This window comes from Silene latifolia, chromosome 1, assembly GCF_048544455.1.
Source record: "Silene latifolia isolate original U9 population chromosome 1, ASM4854445v1, whole genome shotgun sequence".
NCBI lineage: Eukaryota > Viridiplantae > Streptophyta > Magnoliopsida > Caryophyllales > Caryophyllaceae > Silene > Silene latifolia.
The window spans coordinates 6,079,214-6,102,749 of NC_133526.1; the positions used below are offsets into that span (position 1 = coordinate 6,079,214).

At 40.6% G+C, this 23,536-nt stretch overlaps 2 protein-coding genes across 2 annotated transcripts; one reads left to right on the forward strand and one right to left on the reverse strand.

The window, feature by feature from the left end:
- The first annotated feature begins 22 nt into the window (after nucleotides 1-22).
- Nucleotides 23-4,907, forward strand: LOC141595026 (putative arabinosyltransferase ARAD1). The gene is made up of 3 exons (XM_074415001.1): nucleotides 23-119; nucleotides 1,339-2,282; nucleotides 4,043-4,907. The coding sequence occupies exons 2-3, from the start codon at nucleotides 1,419-1,421 to the stop codon at nucleotides 4,598-4,600; spliced, it is 1,422 nt and encodes a 473-aa protein (XP_074271102.1). The 5' UTR covers nucleotides 23-119; nucleotides 1,339-1,418; the 3' UTR covers nucleotides 4,601-4,907.
- Nucleotides 4,908-18,836: 13,929 nt separating this feature from the next.
- LOC141595032 (MYB-like transcription factor EOBI) lies at nucleotides 18,837-22,916 on the reverse strand. The gene is made up of 3 exons (XM_074415006.1): nucleotides 22,704-22,916; nucleotides 22,311-22,440; nucleotides 18,837-19,604 (listed from the first exon to the last, which is right to left on the reverse strand). Exons 1-3 carry the CDS (start codon nucleotides 22,837-22,839, stop codon nucleotides 19,178-19,180), a joined length of 693 nt encoding a protein of 230 aa, XP_074271107.1. The 5' UTR covers nucleotides 22,840-22,916; the 3' UTR covers nucleotides 18,837-19,177.
- Nucleotides 22,917-23,536: the final 620 nt, after the last annotated feature.

Consider the following 23,536-nt stretch of genomic DNA (forward strand, 5'->3'; position numbering starts at 1 on the left):
TCCTCGGTTACATCTTCATCTCACCTTCATCTTCCTCTATTCCATCCACCTAGTTTTATCAGTCCACCGTCTATTGCCGGTCACATCCCCACCCACTTACCGGCGACCTTCTTCCTCAGGTATTTTATTATTCCTTTTTATTTATTTTGCGAAATTTTCAAGTTACCCCGTAATTTGCTAGCTAATGAGGCACCGGGTAATGTTGTTATTGTTGTAGTTGTATTTTTCTTGGGTAATGATTGATTTATTGATTCGGGTTATTGATTCGGGTTCGGACCCTGTCGGTTGATTGACACACTATCCAATTGCGTCAGGTTTGTGCGATAAAGAGGCTGTTTCCGAATAATCCAACATGAAAATTGCCTTTAATGGTTGTTTTAGAACCAAAGAGTAGCGAATATTTGGCTACATTGGAAATGGAAATGATTTACGTTTGCTTTCTAATTATGGTAATTTGATCCGAGTTGTTGATTCAGTTTGAATTATTGGTACTATTTTTTTAATGAATTGAATGGGGAATGGCGAATCTTTGGCTACATTGGGAATGGAGATGGAAATGATTTATGTTTGCTTTCTAAGTATGGTAATTTGACACAAATTCTCATTATAAACGGGAGATATCCGTCTATAGTTATAGTCGGGCCAAATATCCACCCTCTTTAATGGTGTGTTTGGATAGCAAAAGTGGAGGGAAAGAGAGGGGAGGGAGAAGGAGGGAAGAGAAAGGGATGGAAGGGAAGGGGAGGGAGAATGGATAAAGTCATTTTCCCTCCAAATCTTGCCTTTGTTGGAGAGGAAATAATTTGGCTTGGAGGGGGGAAGTGAAGGGATTCATTTTCCCTCCCCTCAAAATCCCTCCACCTCCATTTTGCTAACCAAACAAAGTATTTATCATCCCTTCCTTTCCCTCCCCTCTCTTTCCCTCCAAATCCTCCTATCCAAAAAGACCCTAAGGGTGTGTTTGGATAGCAAAAGTGGAGAGAAAGGGAGGGGAGGGGGAAGGAGGGAAGGGGAAGGGAGAGAAGGGAAGGGGAGGGGGAATGGAGTGTGGTTGTTTGGATACAATTTCCCTCCAAATCTTGCCTATTGTGGAGAGATTTTGATTAGGCTTGGAGGAGGGAAATTGGATCTCTCCAAATCTCTCCCCCTCCATTTCCCTCCACACTCATTTGCTATCCAAATAAGGGATTTTAAATCCCCTACTCTCCCTCCCTTTCTTTTCCCTCCAAATACTTCAATCCAAACACACCCTAAGTATAAGGACGGATATATCCGTCTATAGCGAGACTAACTGGTAATTTGATCCGAGTTGTTGATTCAGTTTGAATTATTTGGTAGGTTTTTTTCCATGAATGGAATGGGAAATGGTGGATACTTGACGGATTTCATTGGCGATTCTTGAAGATTTGTAGTTGGGAATGGCGGAAAGGAGTTCTTCTTCGTCATTGGGTATTTTTCATTGTAGGAACACATTGTTTTGTTGGTTTACTGCAACTTCTTTTCTGTTTTTGCTGTCCTGGTTATTTCTACTGCCATCAACAGGGCGGTTTCGCCTTGGTTTGTCTCCTAGTTTGAGTAGTCGCATTATATCTAATGCCGGGATCTCAAATCAAATAGTTAGTATAGGAGGAGGCGATTGTGGTCCGAGGGAGAAACAAGTTTTGAAGGTTTTCATGTATGATTTGCCCCCGGAATTTCATTTTGGTATATTAGATTGGAAACCTGAGGGATCGAGTGTTTGGCCTGATATTCGGAAAAATGTGCCCATGTATCCTGGTGGATTGAATTTGCAGCATAGTATAGAGTATTGGCTTACCTTGGATCTCCTCTTTTCGGAATATTCAGGGGTTACCAAGTCTCGTTTTGCTTTGAGGGTGCACAACTCGAGTGAGGCAGATGTGATATTTGTGCCTTTCTTCTCGTCTTTGTCTTTTAACCGATTTTCTAGGCTAAGGAAACAAGAGAGGAGCAGCCATGACAAACTTATACAAGATAAATTGGTCAAGTATTTGGAACGTCAGGAGGAGTGGAAGAGGTCAGGGGGTGTGGATCACATTATCTTGGCTCATCACCCGAATAGTCTGCTATACGCAAGGAATCAATTATGGCCTGCTACGTTCATACTCTCAGATTTCGGGAGGTATCCACCAAGTATTGCAAATGTTCAGAAAGATGTTATTGCTCCTTATCGACATGTTATCAAATCATTTGATAATGATACATCAACTTTTGATAGCCGGCCAATTTTGTTGTACTTCCAAGGTGCCATATATAGAAAAGATGTGAGTTCATTGTTTCATTTTTACATATATTTTTTTTGGTAATGTCTGCAGAACCTTGAATCTGTTTCTTTTGATGGTCCACGTTATGTGATATATGCAATATTTGCGTGTTTATGCTTGTTACTATATTTGATTCTGTATCAGGGGTGTTTTCTTTCACCTGATATATTTTCCTTGTATTAGGGGTGTTTTGTTTATGTTAGATTATGTTATTAACAGTAAGCTTATTTCTGATGGCATGGAAGAGAAGGGGGGCGGCAACTTTTCTCCGGCTTTTGTTATCTTGTCTGTTTTAAGAGACACACGAAGTATGGATTTGTCTTTCCTATAACCTTACTGTACTTCTGGAAAATAAACAATAATGAATTTTTGATGATTGGTGATAACGTTTTGCTGTTACGGGATCATTTCTTCAGATAATATGAGTGATTGTTGACATTTTCGTCCATCTGCTTACTCAGTGTCACTTTAAAAGATTAATAGCATTGTTAGTGTATGTTGTTCACAATGTTAACCAACATTTGGCAATAGCTGTAAATTACAAATATTCATGGATCTAGCCAGGCATATCTTGTCTAAGAGTTATTCCGCAATGGCACCACCTTGTCATATCATGCGTACGCCCCAGCAGCTGGACAATGGTTCCAATATCTGATACCTTACTAGTATAAAGCTGTAGAAGTGTCATAAATTGTATTGAAATATAACGACATTTATGGAGTCTGAGATCATACATTCACTTGGTGGCTTTGGTGATTAGATTATAATTTTGTTATACCAGTCAATTATGTTACAGCCTCTTGAAACTGAGTTACCTCGACTCTTCTTGAACACCTATACTGTAGGGCATTTTTATTCTGATTCTATATTCAATTTCATTCTGTGTTGCATATGTACAAAGGTTTCAAGAAAGATTGTTTTGTCATAAATTGCCATGCCTCTTTTAAGGACGCTTTATGCGCTTAATTGGTGTAATATCACTCTTTGATTGTTTTATATTAATAGACCCCATCAATAGACTGTTTTTAATTATCAGTAAAACCTATAACTTGTCAATACGCTTGTTTGAATCCAGATAATATTTTGCTTTGTCCTCGATTCTCTCTGAAAGCTAACTGTATCTGCGTAGTTCTAAGTGCATTTAACTACCGATCGACTCTTGTCCAACATCCTTTTGCTACTACTATAGTCATTTAAAAGTAGATGGAATCTTGATCTCTTTTCCTTTATCTGCCCAATTGCCCTGCCTTGCTTGTGTTGTGTCATGATCAAGATATATGATTTATTCATTAATGATAGGAAGGCTTAGAAAGTTTTGTAGCATCTTGAGGCACGTTTCCTGAGATTAACACCTCATTTAAGTTCTTCACATCTTCTGCTATTAGATTCATTTCATTTCCTTAAGAAACAGCTATACTTGCTTGGACATCCAATAATTAGTTCCCTTTACCAGACTGACTACTCGTTTTGCTGGAAACTTTTAGTTTTTATCTCGTTTTCTTGTACATAACCTGCGTCATCTGATTTTTCGTGCTCCTTATTGATGTCCTGAGTTAAACAAATAATGCACACTTAATTTTGCAAAGGAAAAACTCGGAAAAAAAAAGTATACATATAAGTCCGATTATGATCCCTTCCTGTAATTATTTTGATTTGTTGCTTGCAACAACATTTTGCCTGCAGGGTACCTTTCACAGTCTATACTATTGTTGTTTAAAAGGATCGATTAAAACAATTCTCCTTGTGAATTTTGACTGCAGGGCGGAGTGATAAGGCAAGAGTTGTTCTATCTTCTGAGAGATGAAGAAGATGTGCACTTTACATTCGGAAGTATCCAACATGGCGGCGTAAGTAATGCCAGCCAAGGAATGCACTCCTCCAAATTTTGCCTCAACATAGCCGGTGACACGCCATCTTCAAATCGCCTTTTTGATGCGATTGCCAGCCACTGTGTCCCTGTCATTATCAGTGATGAGATCGAGCTTCCATTTGAAGACGTTATTGATTACACCGAATTCTGCATCTTTGTTCGGACATCTGATGCAGTAAAAGAGAAGTTTCTTATAAATCTCATCAGGGGCATTGGAAGGGAAGAGTGGACTCGCATGTGGAACAAACTGCAACAAGTCGAAAAACATTTTGAGTTTCGGTACCCTTCAGGAGACGATGATGCAGTCCAGATGATATGGCAAACGATTTCACACAAGGTTCCCTCCATTAAGTTGAAGTTGCACCGATCAAGGCGGTATTCTCGTAGCAAAGACACTAGTGTCGCTCGGACACCCCCACAATTTATGGTGCCCAACAATTTTTGGTAGGAAGTTAACTGTCATCTCTGAAGACCTGCATGCTAAAGCTGGTGAATCTATATATCATAACGAACACAGATTGCAGTTTCAGATAATTTTTTGACAAATTTAAGTCTATTCTGCTGAAAACAGGTTACTTTTTTTTTGCTTTCCATTTCAGCATTGAATTCTTTTTAGAAATGAACAAATCTTTGTATAGTTTTTTTTTTTTTTCCCGATACACAGTTTTTTTACTGCAAAGGTAACTTCTGGTTTCCTGCTGATAGTTCTAAACTTCTAATTACCTAAATATGAACTTTGAAGATTCATAGTTTTTCGACGCATTCCGAAATATCAACAAATTGTGTTCATTTTGATGATAGATAAAGAGTTATGGTCTACAAATAGTTCAATTTGCTGCAAATTGGAGCTAATGATGAAAATTTTCAGCCTTCTGGTGTGTCTGTTCATTCACTAGTTGATGAACAACTCTATCACAATCGGGATCCTCTCCATTTATTTCCGCTTGTTTACTCTTGTTACGTGTTTGAGGTGTGGCGTGTGGGACACAGCTATAAGTCTATAACAGGCTGTAAGATGGAGTACCCCCTCCATCTCATTTACGTTTACCGTCTTAATTCATCGGTAGTTTATACTCTCTTCATCACATCAACACTTTTCTTCCGTATTCTGCTTTTTGCATTTTTTGATTTGAAGTTCCAACCAAAATTTATGGAATTGGACCTAAAAAAGCCATTCAGGTGATTAAATATCTCATTTTAAAATTTAAAGTCAAAGGATAAAGTTATTATTTTCACTTTTTTCTTACATGCACGTAAAAAAAATGAAGACGGTATAAATGGAATGGAAGGAATATTAGACATTCTCCAATCTCAAAACATTAAAGAGTTGCCACTTTCCAGGCCTTATAAGAAGTACTCCGTATTACTTTTGATTGTAATTTTATTTATATTTATATTTACTATATACAGTATGTCATATGTTTTTCTTATAGTAATTATTTAAGGTCTCAATTTGATACTTAGTACCAATGGCGGAGTCAGGATTTGAATCCAGCGGGGGTGAACGGGTTATGGTATAAGGGGAACTCGAAAATTTTTCGAAAATTACAACTAAAACTATTGCGATTTTCATCCGCCAGCGGGGGCGAGCGCCCCTGCTTTCCCCTAGCTCCACCACTGCTTAGTACAAGGTAGTCTCTCAAATTTATTAGACAATCTTGTTATTGGTCTAATGATTGGATTCTTTTTGTTTAAGAAAACTAGATTGATCCTCTAGGGTAGGACCAACCTATTTCGGATGGACTAATAATTGGAGAATTTAGATAGATTATAGTCACTACTCAGTTCTCACTAGTTTAATCAAACAATACCTAAGATTTAGTGTGGTATCACTGTATCAGTGGTATATTACAAGTTAGACATAATAGTATAACGAGTAGTGACTCATTAAGCCGCTTCTTTTGGATCAAATTGTCTCAATCAATCAATCAATTTAATGGAGCTGAAATTTGAAATCGAATCAATTTAATGGAGCCGAGCTGAATCGAATCAACTTAATAGAGTCCGAATCAACTAAATCAATCGATCTCAACTATACTTGAAATAAATAAAAATAAAAGATTATAATAATAATAAAATTAATACCAATAATAATAATAATAAATATTATAAAAATATTATTCATTATTCATTATTATTAATATAATATAATAATAATCTAATAATATATAAAAAAAATAATTTTAACAATTAATATAAATAATAATAATAATAATAATATATGTAATATAATAAAAATTGTTCCGGGTGTAATTTCCAGAGCAGTTATTAGTTACCACCCGTGGCTTGTAGAATAATGTCTTGAGTTGAACCCTTCTTGCTTCTGTCGTCCCTCTCGGCCTCTCCTGCAACAATGAACGAATCGAGGGCTTGGGCGTGTGCCAAGCGTACTCACTCCGACGCTCAAGTCAGTAAACTTAAAGGATTAAGCTGTGTTACTTGGCTAGATACGTATTGTAGAGAGATAAGGGAGATAATACCAGATGAATAGTGTATTTAGGTTTTAGTTGTGGGATCCTTTCCTCAATGAAGGTTGAGGAGTATTTATAGGCTTTCACCTTTTGTCACGTAGTGGCCAAGTGGCCAAGTGGCTAGCAGTGGAAAGATCGATCTACCCCTCCGAGGGACCTATGGCGGCGGCGGGCCATGTTGACTCACCGCCGAGGGGCCTTGGATATGAGTACGCGGGGTACGTGTCCCGGTACTGGCAAAGTTTGTCACGCCGAGACCCAGGCTAACAGCCGATGGGTCGATCGGCCAGTCCGTATAAGTCGTTGACTTGTTGTGGATATCTTTGACCTTGCTCAATGTGTTGACTTGGTCGGGCGGTGCGAGAATATGCCCCATCAATTTGCCCCCAGCGTAGTCTATGCCGTGGTATGGGCTCCGATGTACGTTGAGCATATATTCGCATAAGTATTTTCGAAAAAATTTTCTCAGACGGCTTCTTCTTCTCGCATCGGCGCGGCTCTTGTTAGGCCGCACCGTATACCATATATCCCCCCTCCACATGGATGCGTAAAGGGCATCCGATGTGGAAAAGAACATGACGCCGGCCGAGACCAATCTTTGCCGAGAGTGCTTAGGTTGATTTTGATTGCCCCGCCTGCTTCCTGGCTTGGTTGATCGGGTGGCGGTGACCAGATACCTAGGAATTTGTTTGAGGAAGATGAATAGTCGAAGAGATGTGAATGGGCGTGTTGAAGACGCTTGGTCACGGTTGCATTGATTGACGTTTAATCGTTGCGACGATTGACATTCCGTGGTTGCATGCTCGACACGTGTCTCGCTTTCGCCGATTGGTCCGCGCTTCATGGGTCATGCTCTCGATTGGTCCTTCTTTATGGGCTTTTTTTCTATAAATAGGGCGCTTTTTTCGTGATTTTGGTCACTAATTTCATTTTCTCAAATTTTCCTAAAATCTTCATCTTTCTTAAACTTTCAAGGGCTTCCTTTTCTTCCAATCTTCAGAGTCTTTGATCCGGCGAGCACTTTTTCCTTTTAAGGTAAACAAACGAATTTTTCTTTTATCTTGCTAGTAATTTGTCAGAACATGTCTTCTCGATCTTTGGACCTAGTGGGCCCGTGTCGGAGGGTCATAGGTCTCCTTCTCTCAAGTTGATCCTCAAATTCTGGAGGAATGGGAGGATGGAGATTCTTGTGGTGATTTTGGTGATGATTTCGGTGAGGAGGAGGAAATATCTCGTCCTAGTGAGGGGAGACAAGATGCGTCATGGATCACGGCTATGTCTGTAAGATCGGTCTTGACCGTGCTTGGTCCCATAAGTTTGCCGCTTGTTCCGGCGAGAAACTTTTCGAGGGCCATTTTTTCTTTGGTAGGGATACGAAATTGTTATCCCCGGGAGGGTCATCCGTCTGTTGCCCTCCACCGGGCCACACCGGCGTGTACATGCGGCATTTGGAGTACGGGGCTCCGGTTTAGTTGAACGGGTATGTTATGGCCATAATTAGGGCTATGAACGTTGCCGTTGCCCAATTGCACCCGTTGGCCATGAGAACCATAATCGGTTTCGTCTGGCTTTGTCTCTTTAAGGGAGAGGCTCCGACGGTGAATTTATTCCGCCGACTTCATCATCTTAAACCATCGATCTCGCCGCGTCGGATGGTATAGTGTGCAAACGGAGCGGGGTTATGTCTCTGTGACAAACTCTCTTCTTGCAAGGACCGGCGGGGTCGGTGGGTGTACGTTAAGGTGCTTGGGACGACTATCCATCCGCGCCTTCGCTCCTTCCAAAGACCAGGTTAATTTGCGGTGTGAGACCGGGGCGGAGCATGACGATGGGTCACCCGGAAACATCTGAAAATGGACGCCAAACAGGTCCATCCGAAGGAGGACGAGAGGTCAAGATGAGGCTCTTCGAGGTGGACAAGAGTGGGATGCCGAAAAGATGGATCCCCCCGACGCAGATCATTCTTCAGGATGAGCCGCTTTGCTACGTTGGCCTCATACCGGCCCTAGCGCAGGGTGAGTGGGGTCGGTGTGAGGCCCATCACCGCTCTCAATGTTCCCCGTTTTCTCGGACCTCGATTTATTTCCTCTACTTGACTCTTGCTTCGTTTCTTTTGCAGACCACTTTGGACCGGACCTATCTGAGGACCTTCTTCGGAGAATGGGGCTGCACAAAGATAAAACCGTTGCTAACTTGCATCCCAAGGCTCTAGCCCATGATCGTAGGACGTCGCCGAATGACCTTATGGAACAGCTGTGGCCTTGAGCAAGGAGGAGGCGCAGGCGAGGGTTGTTAGCGGCGTAGTGCGTCGGACGCGAAAACGGCGTCGACAATTCCCCGCTCCCATCCCCTCCCCTAAGAAGGTGGAGATTGTTGACATTCCCGATGAGGGGGGATTCTCGACGCGAGGGATCTCCCTTATCCGTAAGAGGAGAGGGACGCTTTCTACCGGCAAGGAAGTGCCTCCTCCGGCCAAGAAGGCCAAACACGGTACCTATCTAGCTTGTGGCTTAAATTTAGCCGTGCCATTAGGTGTTTCGGTAAGTCAATGTTGATACTTGATGTTTTAATTGAATTTCTGAGACCAATCGCAATGGGTACATTGCTCACGTCGGGCGGTGGCGGTGGGGTCCTCTCGCGAGTTGGTGACCAAGGCGCCGCCACAACCCTCGATCCCGAGAGGCTTTCGTCTCCCGGCCCGCGGGCTAGTGGTCAAATTGTGACCACCGTCCCTTCATCCCAGAAGGCTTCCGTCTCCGAGCTTATAGAGGGAGGGCACGAAGGCGATTAGGGAGGCGGCGAGGTGGAACGTGGCTACCGGTGCTCGTCTCATGGAGCAAGAGAAGGCCGTGGCTCGGGCCATCATGAGCGTAACGCCACTAAGCGTGTGGCTGCGTCGGCGAAGCTTGAGCTCCTCAATGAGCGGAGGCTTAGGGAGAAGCGAGAAGGCGCTCCCCGGCCGAGAGAAAACTTAGGGAGGACGCTGAAAAGGAGGTCCTTCTTTGAGAGGGCTAAGGCGAGTCTGCGCGGCGGCCGAGGCCGCGAAGGCGCTGGAGAAAAGTAGCCTTGCTCGAGGCGTGCGACCTCTGTCTCCAGGGGGATGAATACAGGGGTCTGTTTAAGGCCCAAGTGAGGTGATTCGGGGCAAAGAGGCCATCATCAAGCAAAAGGAGGTGGACATCAATATGCTCCAAACCGTCATGCTCCCCAAACTGTGCGCCGAGTTCCGGGACTTGGCCGAAGACGCTGCTAGGGAAGTTATTGGGGAGCTTTTCCCTCTTGATGGTTCCTTCCCGTGGGGCAGGTTTGATGTCTTTGCTTGATGACAAGCTCGAGGCTAAGGAGAAAGCCGCGGTGGAGAAGGCCCGAGAGGCGGCGAAGGCGAAGATGGAGAGGGAGGCGGCCGCGGAGAAAGCGACTCTTCTTTGAGAAGGCTAGGATGGCTAAGGAAGAAGGCAAAGGATGAGGGCAGTGAGGATGCCGAGGCCAAGGCCGAGGCCGCTAGAAAAGCCGCTGGGTTGCCCTCTTTGGGAAGATGGCTACCGATATCGATGGCGAAGGCAGAACAGGCTTAGGAGAGCAAGTTTACAGCAGATCTGTTTCAGCTCCTCACTACCATGTGCTGCTTGATGAGAACAAGTTTACAGCAGATCTGCTTCAGCTGTTCGAGGGCCAATTACCCAGCCCTTCTTCCCCGCTATCTCTTGGTATATGAACATAATTGTAGCTTTTGCCTTTTGTACAACTTTGGTAGGTTGTGTTTCGGCTTATCCCCGGGGGACGGCGTCGTCTCGTATTCTTTTCACTTGTAATCTTGTAACTTATCTTCTAATAATAGTTCGTTTCTTTCGCCTTCGGCCTGGCCGAGGTCTTTATCTTATCTTTGTCAGTTATCTTCCTGTATTCCTAATTGAGCGCCCTTTTTGTTCTCGCCTCGGCTTGGCGGCCGTTTTAGAGTGCGTATCTCAATCGTGTTTCAACGCTTCCAAGACACTTCGAATGCTTTTGCGAGTGTAATGTGCGATGGCTCTTGTCGGATTGACCGTGGGAGCCGGCGTTGGTTTCTTAACGGAGATCGCCGCTCTTGTCGTACGATGCAGAGTGTGAGCGGTGTGTTTCTTGATAGCGTGTTACGTGGCGTCTACCACTTGGAGTGACTGCGACGGAGTCTACCTCTTGGGGTGACTGCCGTGGCGTCTACTACTTGGGGTGACTGCGACGGCGCTGATGTCTTGATGGAGACTGCCGCTCTTGTCGGTATGACAGTGTGAGTCGGCGTCGGTATCTTGATAGCGTGTTACGTGGCGTCTACCACTTGGAGTGATCGCGACGAGTCTACCTCTTGGGGTGACCGCCGTGGCGTCTACTACTTGGGGTGACTGCGACGGCGCTAATGTCTTGATGGAGACTGCCGCTCTTGTCGGTATGACGGTGTGAGCGCGTCATTTCTTGATAGCGTGTTACGTGGCGTCTACCACTTGGAGTGACTGCGACGGAGTCTACCTCTTGGGGTGACTGCCGTGGCGTCTACTACTTGGGGTGACTGCGACGGCGCTAATGTCTTGATGGAGACTGCCGCTCTTGTCGGTATGACGGTGTGTGCGCGTACGTATCTTGATAGCGTGTTACGTGGCGTCTACTACTTGGAGTGATGCGACGGAGTCTACCTCTTGGGGTGACTGCCGTGGCGTCTACTACTTGGGGTGAGTGCGACGGCGCTAATGTCTTGATGGAGACTGCCGCTCTTGTCGGTATGACGGTGTGAGCGGCGTCGTATCTTGATAGCGTGTTACGTGGCGTCTACCACTTGGAGTGGATCTGCGACGGAGTCTACCTCTTGGGGTGATCGCTAGTGGCGTCTACTACTTGGGGTGACTGCGACGGCGCTAATGTCTTGATGGAGACTGCCACTCTTGTCGGTATGACAGTGTGAGCGAGCGTACGTATCTTGATAGCGTGTTACGTGGCGTCTACCACTTGGGTATCACGACGGAGTCTACCTCTTGGGGTGACTCGCCGTGGCGTCTGCTACTTGGGGTGACTGCGACGGCGCTAATGTCTTGATGGAGACTGCCGCTCTTGTCGGTATGACAGTGTGAGCCGGCGTCTGTATCTTGATAGCGTGTTACGTGGCGTCTACCACTTGGAGTGACTGCGACGGAGTCTACCTCTTGGGGTGACTGCCGTGGCGTCTACTACTTGGGGTGACTGCGACGGCGCTAATGTCTTGATGGAGACTGCCGCTCTTGTCGGTATGACAGTGTGAGCCGGCGTCTGTATCTTGATAGATAACTGATGTGAAAATTTTGCTTGGATGGAAGGCTTGGATGGTTTTTCATTAGGTAAAAACATGCGTTGGGGTGTCCACAGCTATTTTGGGCACCTCCGCAGCTACATAAATTTCTACGAGATTGCCAATGCCCTAATGGCTCATCACAGGTACCCCTCCCCAGTCAGCCACTAGTTGCATCCATGAGGTCGCCTTCCTGCTGTAAGGACGGGCTTTTTCCTTTTTCGGACTTCCTTGCCTCTTTGAGGGATTGCATGTTGCATCCTCGGGCAGCTATCTGGATGTTGATCACCTCATCCTTCTCGTCTTTGGAGACGAGCTTATGCGCTTCCCCCCGGTCCGAGACGTACAGCAGTGTTAGGGCCCGGATGGACATCACTGCGTCGGCCTCGCTCAGGGTGACTCGGCCTATGAGAACGTTGTAGGCGGACGAGCCGTCAATGACCACGAACTCAGCTAGGACGTTTTTAGCCGCGTTCTTTTCGCCGAACGTCACCGGGAGTCTGATTGATCCCAGCGGCACCAGGCCGGCTCCAGAGAAGCTGTATAGGGGGTTGGTGCAGAGGCTCAAGTCCTTGATCTTCAGGCCGAGGCCGAGAAAACACTCTCTAAACATGATGTTCGTGTATGCGCCTGTGTCAATCAGGCACCTCTTGACCAGGTGGTTGGATATGTCCAAATTGACTACAAGCGGGTCGCTGTGCGGGGCGATGACCCCTTCGTAGTCCTTTCTTCCGATAGTCATGTCGGGGATGTTTGCGGAGGGGATCCCTGAGTTGGGCACAAAGTTGATGGCCTGGTATAGCTCGTTTAGGTGTCGTTTGTGCCCATGAGTGGACCCTCCGTTCTCGTTGCCACCGATGACAACGTGAATCACTCCTATCCGCTCGAAGACGGACTTCTTGTCCGAATCGACTGGCGTTAGTCTTTTGACCTTTTGCAACGTACTTGCCGAGGCTTCCCTTTCGGATCGGTTCCTCTATGGCATTCTTCGGATGGCGGCGATCGTTGGTTAAATGGCCGGTGTGGCGTGGTACTCACGATCGCTCATGTCACCGCTCACTTTTTGGCTTGGGGGTCTCTCCCACTTCCCCTCGTTTTGCTCGGGCGAAGACCTCGGCGGCGATACGACGAGAGGGGTCTTTTCACTATACCGCCTCGTGGTACGTTCTCGACCATCCGCGCCCGCCGAGTCCCGCTTTCCGGTCGGATCTGTCCGACCGTGATCTATTATTCTCACGGCGTCTTCCATCGGACCGCGAACCGTTGTCGCACGGCGTCCTTCGTCCCGATTGTCCCGCCTGTGACTCTTCTTTTCTCGAGTGTTCGGCTTGCCGGGATCTACCCAGTCTTGTGATAGTCTTCTACCTTGATGGCTTGGTCGGCCAACTTCCCGGCGGCGTTCAAGCCCGGCCTCCGCTCTTGATGAGCTCGTTTTTAAGGCTCCCTTGGGAGGCCTTTCATCGATGCGAAGGCCGCCAGTTCGGGATTAATTTCTCGAATCTGCTGGACCTTTCCATCAAACCTCTTCACATAGCTCCGGAGAGACTCGCCCCCCTCCCGTCGATAGTCGAGGTCGATGTCTCTACGGCTCTTCTCTTGTTACAAGAGTATTGGGCTAGGAAGGCATCCTTTAGATCGGCGTAATAGTACACCGAGCCGTCGGGAAGCCCTTTGTACCAGCTCGAGCCATCCCATGCAAAGTTGTTGGGAAAATTCGGCACTGCACCTCATCCAAGTGCTCCCATACCGACATGTAAGACTCGAAAGCCTCAGCGTGGTCGGCTGGATCACTATCTCCCTTGTATGACAGAGGTGACAACTTGAGCTTATGCGGCACCGGGACTTCCAAGACGTAGGCGTTGAGGGGTCGCCTAACCACGTGTCGAACGACACGCGCGCGACCGACTCCTTGCATCCCTAACCTGGCTCCTTCCTCCGTAGCGGGAGGGGCTCCTTCTTCGACTCGGACTTCTTCTCCAACTCGCCGAGTCGGACTCCTCTCCGCCCCTTTGGGGTAAGCCTCGTTCGTGTGGCGGGGACGCCTGTCCTCCCCGAGTGCGGGAAGGACTTAGGTCTACCGCGCTCACTTTGGGCTCCCCTCTTGGGCTGGTCGGCTTCTCCTAGTGCCCGTTCAAATTTCTCGAGTCACATTTTGGGCCCTAGCCTCCCGGACGATTCTGCCGCTCTTGTCGGCGTGGCGATGTGAGGGCGTATTGCGATTAGGTCCAGGAGCATCTTCGACTTTGCTACGTCAACCACCGTCCCATGATGGTGACCTGGTTGGTTGGCACCGGTGTGTCGGGTATTATTGGCATCCCGACTTCTGGTTGAATTACCCCGCCGGTGGAGGGTTGCTCGACTCCAGATCTGTGGACGACATCATCGTGGTAAAATTCGGTTTCGTCCGTCACGAATACCTCTTGTTGTTTCGACATTTTCTTAGCTTTTTGGGTGGGTTTTTGTTGATTTGTTGTTTTTTTGTTTGGGAATGAATGTGACTAGCTTCTAGTATAGGTCCCCACAGACGGCGCCAATTGTTCCGGGTGTAATTTCCAGAGCAGTTATTAGTTACCACCCGTGGCTTGTAGAATAATGTCTTGAGTTGAACCCTTCTTGCTTCTGTCGTCCCTCTCGGCCTCTCCCGCAACAATGAACGAATCGAGGGCTTGGGCGTGTGCCAAGCGTACTCACTCCGACGCTCAAGTCGGTAAACTTAAAGGATTAAGCCGTGTTTACTTGGCTAGATACGTATTGTAGAGAGATAAGGGAGATAATACCAGATGAATAGTGTATTTAGGTTTTAGTTGTGGGATCCTTTCCTCAATGAAGGTTGAGGAGTATTTATAGGCTTTCACCTTTTGTCACGTAGTGGCCAAGTGGCCAAGTGGCTAGCAGGTGGAAAGACTGATCTACCCCTCGGCCGAGGGACCTATGGCGGCGGCCGGCGGCCATGTTGACTCACCGCCGAGGGGCCTTGGATATGAGTACGCGGCACGTGTCCCTACCGGCAAAGTTGTCACGCCGAGACCCGGCTAACAGTAGATGGGTCGACGGCCAGTCAGAGTATAAGTCGTTGACTTGCTGTGGATATCTTTGACCTTGCTCAATGTGTTGACTTGGTCAGCGGTGCAGAATATGCCCCATCAAAAATAATAATAATAATAATAATAATAATAATAATAATAAATATGTTATTAATAATATTAATCAAATGAATATATTAATAAATAATAAATATAATATAACAACAACAACAACAACAATAATAATAATAATAATAATAGTAATAAAAGTAATAATAATAATAATAATAATATAAAAATAATATTAATATTAATAAATATTAATACTTTATATTACTAATATTGCCATTAATCATAATAATAAAATAATAAATAAATATATTAAATATAAATAAAATAATAAAAATAATAATAAAAACAATAGTAATATAATAAATATAAAAAATATATATTAATATAATAATAAAAATATTAAATAGATTAATATAATAATAATGATAACAGTAAGAATATAAAATAAGAATAGTATTATTAATGTTGAAATAAATCAAGTGAATCAATCAATCGATCTGATCTCAATCGAATCAATGGAGTCAACCGAATCAATCAAATTAATAGAGCCGAATCGAATCAACTTATAAGAATTGAAATTAAGTCCAAAAGAACAGGGCCTTAGACCTTGTAAAACATATCATGAGAATTGAAAAATTCCATGAATTATCTAATGAGTTGTCTAGTTGTCCATTTTTTGGCAAAATGTAAGCATTTACTCCCTATTAGATTAACAACTCTCCATTAGGTAATTGGCAATTTCTATGAAATTCAACACACATACATAACCAAACGATTTTGCCGAATTCACGTGAATTGTCTATAAAAAAATATTTCACATGAATTGAATTTTCTTGCATCGTTAAACGATACCTTACTTCTTCCAAAAAAATTTCAAACATTCCTACATAAAATTCGAAAAATGAGATAATTCTAAAGAATCGAATGGAGTACCTATTAAAGAGAATAATCTAAGCTAATGAACACAGATTATAGAGGCGCTACATGCAAGCATGTGAGCCAAGAAAATGGTTGTAAGCTTTAGAGAAGTTAGGTTTACGTCAAAAATTGATACTCACATGTCCATGCACTAATATAGTTATAATGATAAAGGCTAAGTTTAAATTTGCCAAAACCATGCATATTGTTATTCCTCAATTAAAGTTAGTTAGGTATTTGTATTATTCTTTATTAAGTTTGCGTACTAATTGCTCTTAAGTCTTAAGTGTATCATATCTTAACTAATTTTAAAGCATGCAATTATCTTTCATTAATTATAACAAAGGCTGGTGTTGTGACTAATCATTTCACTTGTCGGTATTGTCTCTTAGTGCTTAGTTATGGTACAAGTAAATGCCTTGCAATGCTGGAGTATGGTGGTTAAAATTTGGGTGAAATTTTGAAGGAATTTAGATTTAAGTGTTTTAGAGAGCAATTTTGTGTTGTGTTTATGGCCTAAATCTATGTTTTCTAGATTTTGAGTCTTTCACTTCCAGGTGTTTTACCTCGTAGTTTGCAGTCTATTGCGTATACCCGAGGGTTTAACCAATGCGCATTAAAAATAGCAGTTACGGGTCCCCTTATCATTTAAAAAAAATTATGCAAAATAATATCAAAAGATGTCACAAGTAAATATCTTCCTTATTGAAGAAAATTGAGAAAATGATCAACTTTATAAACCAACAAATTATTCCATTTAGACCTCATAAACAGAGGAGTTCGTGTCGCGTTCGTATTCGTATTAACTTTAAATGGGTCACCCGTTACCACTACCCCAACCCTAATTAACCCGACCCAATTACATAAACAAGTCATTTATCTCAATCCTAACCCAACCTATTTAATTTTTTTTTATAACCCCAATCCGACATGTTTAACCGATTTATCTTTAAGCATGCAGGTCATTTTTAACCCGCATAACCCGTTAAACCAATGACTTAGTAAAATAAAAAGTGCTTTCTAGCCTTATTATTCCAAAAATGATGAATAAAAATGCTTATTTTTGGTTGAATTATTGACTCACCCAAAATATATTATGACACTTTAGGTTGAATTATTGACTCACCCAAAATATATTATGACACTTTAATTTTAAGTAAATGAGTTATTCGTGTCGGGTTCGTGTCAACAGAGCTCAACCTAACCCAACCCATTTAAGTTTCACCTTGTGTTTGTGTCAACCCAATTATTTAAATAGGTCACAACGTCTTAGCCCTAATCCGCTAACTTCGAGTCGTGTCAGTGATTGGCACCTTCTATTCATTGCTAATTGATTTTCGCATCTCTTTGGACTTATAAAATGGACATTCTCTCCTATTATCGATGTCACATTACTCTTATCTCAACCATAAACATTGATCATTTTATTTTATCATCTAAAAACGGGACCTCTAGGCTTTAACCTAGCTACCAAAACATATTCAATCTTTGTCTATACTCAAAATATCTACACTACCAAAACATTAGACATCCGATTCGATTTATAAAACGAATAGTACCACCTCAAATATACATACTCATCCAATAATATTTCATCGTAATGATATTTGTTTATTTTTTCACTCATTGTAAGCAGTATTTTAATCAGAATTAAACAAATAATTAGGACGGTGTGAGTAGATGTGAATATGTGACCCAGCCCCAAAATATATGATGAATAATAGATCACATATTCACATTGAATAAATCTTGAAATGAAGTCAATATTATAAACGACAATATAAGTATAACAACAAACTGAGTGAGTAGTCATTATAATGCGTAGTAGTACTCTTTAATCAAACCTCCAGCCTAATTGTTGTCTACTCCATTTTAAACATACTAACTTCCAATAACATCACAATCACACCCCTAACTAAGTAAGTATTTTACACAATAATGTTAGCCAATCAATTATTTACCTATCTTATACGGAGGAGTACTTTAATTCTAACGAGCAATAAATAATTAACTCGGACGAAAGAAGTACAATATTGTTTAATCACATGCATTCCATGCATAAGTATTAGGGGTATTAACGAGTTGAGCCGAGTTTAACTTGACCTTGCTTAACTTGTGCTCAAGAACCAAAACATTATAAAGCTGATCAACCACAGCGAGAAAAACTGATAATAATAAAACTCGAAGGTTATGTGTAAAAGCATTTGGCAAATCAGTGAGACATTTGGTATGTGTGTGATATAAAGATGATATAATCATGATAAAATATTTTTATAAAATATAAGCAATATCTTATCTAATCACAGAAGTTCGAGCAACACACGAGTTTTTCAAGCCGAGCCAACGTTTGTTCGGCTTGACTCGTTAAGCTCTCGAGCCGAGCTTTACCCAAGCCGATCTCGAATTGGTCGCGATCTATCTCGTCTCATTAACGCCCCTAATACATATGCATGTGTAATACTAATATATACTTTGCGGTTGTCACCCAACCCCTACTATATAATTGAAATATTTACCTAAATTAAAATTTCCGTTCGTTATTGTCTGAACTGAACTAAATTTAATGAAGCTGGACTGAATTGAAATAACAGTTAATTTGTAAAGAGAATAGCTAAACTGAATTGAATAGAGTTGAACTGAACTGAAATGAGCTTAAATTAAGTCCAAAAGAACAGGCACTGCCGCAGTGCTCATACCTGACTCGTTATGTCTTAGAAGAAACTTTAATACATAAAATGTCGTATTTATACTTGGCAAAACAAAATTACGATGTCAATTGTCAAGTGATCTGCGTAAATATCAACGTGTTTATTAGTACTTCCTCCAATTCATTTAATTTTTATTATTTAATTAAAATACCCTTTTCAAAATAGGAGTAATAGAAATGATAAGAACGAGTACTAATATGCGAGAATAACATATTTTCATATATTTTTGCTTTTATAATTCTGAAAGTACAAATTTACTCGACAATATCCTTCGTACAAAAATTAACCAAAATGAGGAACGTAAAAATGTGCTTGGTACTATGTATATAGGACGGAGTATATTGTAATGAAGTTTTAATGTACTAGTCGGTATTTTATAAGACTGTTATACGATGTACAACGTACAAGTTCTTATAATAGCTTATGTACATTATTTAATGATATAATATCAAAAAACAAAATCCATACACTATATATAATAAACTCGTAATGTTGCATCATACAAGTATACAACAGTCTTATTTGAGATCGTATTTCAGATTAATTGCCATTAAATAGTTGCATGGACCAAAGATCTTCATCAGCAGTTGGCCAAAATTGTTGAGCATGTGTCTCAGTCGGAATAATATTCGAGTTGATCATCAAATTATAAGTAGAATTATCCATAGCTGGTTGTTGTTGTTCAGGATGATATGTTGTAGAAGAAGTGGATAAAGAAGGTAAATTATTATTACTATATGGTAAATGGTTAATATTTTGAGTAATATATGAAGGGTTAGATGATTCACATGTCATGTATATTTGAGTTGATGAACTTGCTTGCTCCATTTTATCATAGCTTTGTCTAGAATGACTACTGTTGCTGCTTTCTGATACTTGCTTTGTGTGTTTTTGTATCCGAGTGCGCCAATAATTCTTTATCTCGTTATCTGTTCGACCTGGTAAATGTTTTGCGATTTTTGACCACCTGTAAGGGTTTATATGCAAGTCATTAGTAAAAGAATAACTTGAAAAGTAATTATATGGCACTTTTTGTTTCAACATAATCTACATTTAATTAAAATATTTACCAATAGAAATGTAAAGAATCGTCATAGACGGAATATTATTATGAATCTTCGATATTTTTATTATACTAAAATTTAGTGCTCAACCTCTTTTTAAATTGGTTGTGCTCAATTTGCACTATAACTCGTGAAAAACTGATTTTAACGGTAAAAAAACGTCGACCTGCAAATGAGACAACCAGATCAAATAAAACATTAACAATTCTTATTTACAATCGTTTTGACTTACTGATGATTCACACAACCAATTTAAAAAGAGGTTGAAAGAAATAGAAGAATTGAAGTTGTGAGAATGTTTAAGTTAAGACGGTCTTAAACAAGATCTATTAAAAGGGTCCAAAACATGAAGGTACAAGTCAACATCAATAAGAAGCAGTAAGTTGGCAAGTGGTTCTGGATTAAAAGAATCTATCGCAAAAAAAGTGGCTCCTCAACAATTAATTTTGTAACTCAAGGCTTGTACTTCATTGCTATATTTAGTAACGTTTTGTCCCAACCTATAATTCAATACTTTAACCTTTAAAAATGTACGAAATACTCTTTCCATTCAAGATCAACCGTTTTAATAGTCAGGCATAGGGGTGATAATGAGACGAGAGTCACGAGATAGCTCGGTCAAAGCTCAACTCGGGCTTGGTTAGATAGCTAAACGAGTAAAACCAAAGTTAACGTTGGCTCAGCTCGAAAAACTCGCGAATGGCTCGAACGTGTGTAATATAGTAATATATTCGTTTTATTTTATAAAAATATTTATTATTTTTATATAATCATATTAAATGTTTCATTGATTTACTTGATATTTTTATACATAACTTTTAAATCCTTATAGTATTAAAAATATCAGAAGAAAAAAAAAAACTCGACAATTTAACAATTATATATATGTTCAAGTTGAGCTCGAGTTCGGATTAAAGCTCGCGAGTATGGTAAGAGGCACGGTTTTTTTTCAAGCTCAAGTAGTGAGCTTGAGATCAGCTCGGGTTTGAGTACATTTAAGTCGGGCAGGACCAAGTTCGTGCTCGGCTCCACTCCTTATCACCCCTAGTCAAGCCTTCCATGCCTTATGAAGAGGTCATGGATTACACTGGGTTCAGGACCCTCCCCAGATCTATAGTGTCATACTCTAATGGGACTGATTGACTATAAACGAGGAGTTATGATGAATAGTAAACTCAAGGCTTCGATCTACTATCAGTCAGTCTTCCTTAAGACGGTTCTATTTATCATTTTACATATCGTTTTTTGAGTAAAATGGATAACATGTTAATCTATATAGACATTATAGATGCATAGGGACAAAATTCGACATTTTCTGGACATTCTGTTTTTTGTGTTATTCATCTTTTTAACCCATTTAACCATCTATGACGGTATAACGTCTTAAACAAAAATTTGTACATTGCTAGATGTATCTAGTAACGTTATGAATATATCAAGTTATCAATAATATATTCTCAATCAGCCAAGCATCGATCCATGCCACAAATGGAAGGCCTAGACTAAAATTTAATAGTTGTACTTGTAAATCCACTAGGAAAAAAGTTCATGTGCAAGAAATTCTCCATCTTTCATCTTTCATTCATACTCCGGGTATTCTGGTCATTTGTTGTCGTTTTTTATTTTGAGGTGTCTTAGTTAATTGTTGTCTTTTTTATTTTAAAAATGAATTTGATAAACAATTTGATCGTTTACACTCAATTTGTTCCACTTATCATTTAGTAATTGACACTCTCTTTTTTTCCTTAGTCTTTGTGCCAAAACCAAAAAAAGAACAATTAATCGGGACGAAATGAGTATAATTTAAAAAGTTAGAAGACATGAACATGTTAGAGCACATGTTGTACTTGTATATGTGGTCTCAACAGCAAAAAAACACATGATATAAATGCTTATTTCGCTATCAATTTTAATTTTTAACTCAATAAATCATAGCTTTGGCATGAGGTGTACGGAATTATCTAAAAAAACGTACGCTTGAATTACATTCATTTTAAATCTCCTACTTTCCCTCCCTTTCTTTTCCCTCCAAATCTTTCAATCCAAAAACACCCTAAATTCGGTACAAATGAGAGAATTATTCTAATAACTCGACTTCGATCTTTGAGGTGTTTTTCGAGTGGCAGAATAGATTTCCTAGTAACGTTATGAGAACTTTGGTTAAATAAAATTACATATAGAAATATTATCTCGAATGTAATATTTTTTTTGTAATTCAAAAATAAATACATATATTCGATAATATTTCGTTATGTTCTAGGTTTATAACACAATAGATAAATTATTAATTTCGTAGTGTAATAATAGGGCTGTGGATTAACTGCTTAAAAATGTAAAAAAAAAAAATGCATCGAATTTTAAAGAAATGAAATTCAGGGTAATTAAGCTAATTACTTGGTCAAGAAGTTTTGTAGGTTTGTTAAGTTAATTATTCCCTTCCGTTCTAATTATTTATTTTTCTAAAAAGATAAATAAATGAGACAGAGGGAGTACTAAATTTGGTGATTAGGGCGACACGATTTGGATTAGTGTATTAGACAGTTTAGTAAATCTTTAGTTAAATATAGAAAGTACGTAAAAGTGCATGAATAATTAGGAATGTCAGTCACCTGTTACCCCACTTAGCATGCAACTCCATGATTAAGAGTTCTTCTTCTGGTGTTATGTTACCTCGTCGTACGTCCGGCCTTAGATAATTTAGCCATCTTAGTCGACAACTTTTTCCGGTACGTTTTAGCCCTAATATTAACAATATAAAATCGTTTACTAACAAATTAATGTCATCGATCATATAGAAGCAATTGTTATTATTATTCATGATTTTAAGTTAAATAAAACTTATTCTGTATATAATCATTCGAAAGTCCTAATTTATTAGAAAAAAATAATGAGAAAAAGTTATCTAAATGATAAATCATTAGATTTATGTTTAAGGAAATTAAAACGGGACGATTCTGTCTGTTTAATCATATATTTTGAGAGATATTAAAGAGTATTTGTACCAGCAGATCGAGCTAGGGAGTTCCAAACACCTTCACCATGATTAGCTATGTAGTTAATGAGAATCAAGTCTTCTTCAATAGTCCATGGACCTTTCCTAACTTCAATGTTATGAGAATTATTTACCTTTTTATCCATATTTTTTGAGTTATTGAAAGATGTTATTTGATGTACAATGAAGAAGATAAAAGAAAGATAGAGGCAAGAGATCGTGTGGGTTAGGAAGATAATGACTATATGGTGTTTATATAGAGGTGACCTAAGTTGGTGAGATGGTACAACTCTTAATAACTTAGGATCTGTTTTTTTTTACTAAAACTGAATAGAACGACTGAACTGAATTTAATGGAGTTGAAGTGAACTGAACTAAATTTAATGGACCTGAACTGAACTTATATTGTGTGCGGTGAATAATCGTAAGACAAAAGGTTCGAGTGTTGTCCCTTAGTCATGAATTTCACAGTACACCCATATTGAATCACCTAAAAGCTTGCAAAAACAAACATAGGCATCCCAAAGTCTGGATCAAAAAATACTTGTGAAAAACGGTTTTATATAAATGTATCATAAAATGGAACTTTGTATTAATAACATTTTCACCACATCGTCTCTTTGTAGAAGAATAATTATTGGATTCTTAAGGCTAAACGGTTTAGGTTAATTATCTTTAAGATTTTTTGAGGTTCAGGGTTCAATTCTTACCCACGACATAGTATGCGCTTATTTGAACTAAAAATAACTATTGACACCCTGAAAACACTCTTAATGACAACTCCTTAACTAAGCCAATCCCTTATCAAATTAGATATTTCCATATTAGAATAATTACCTACTA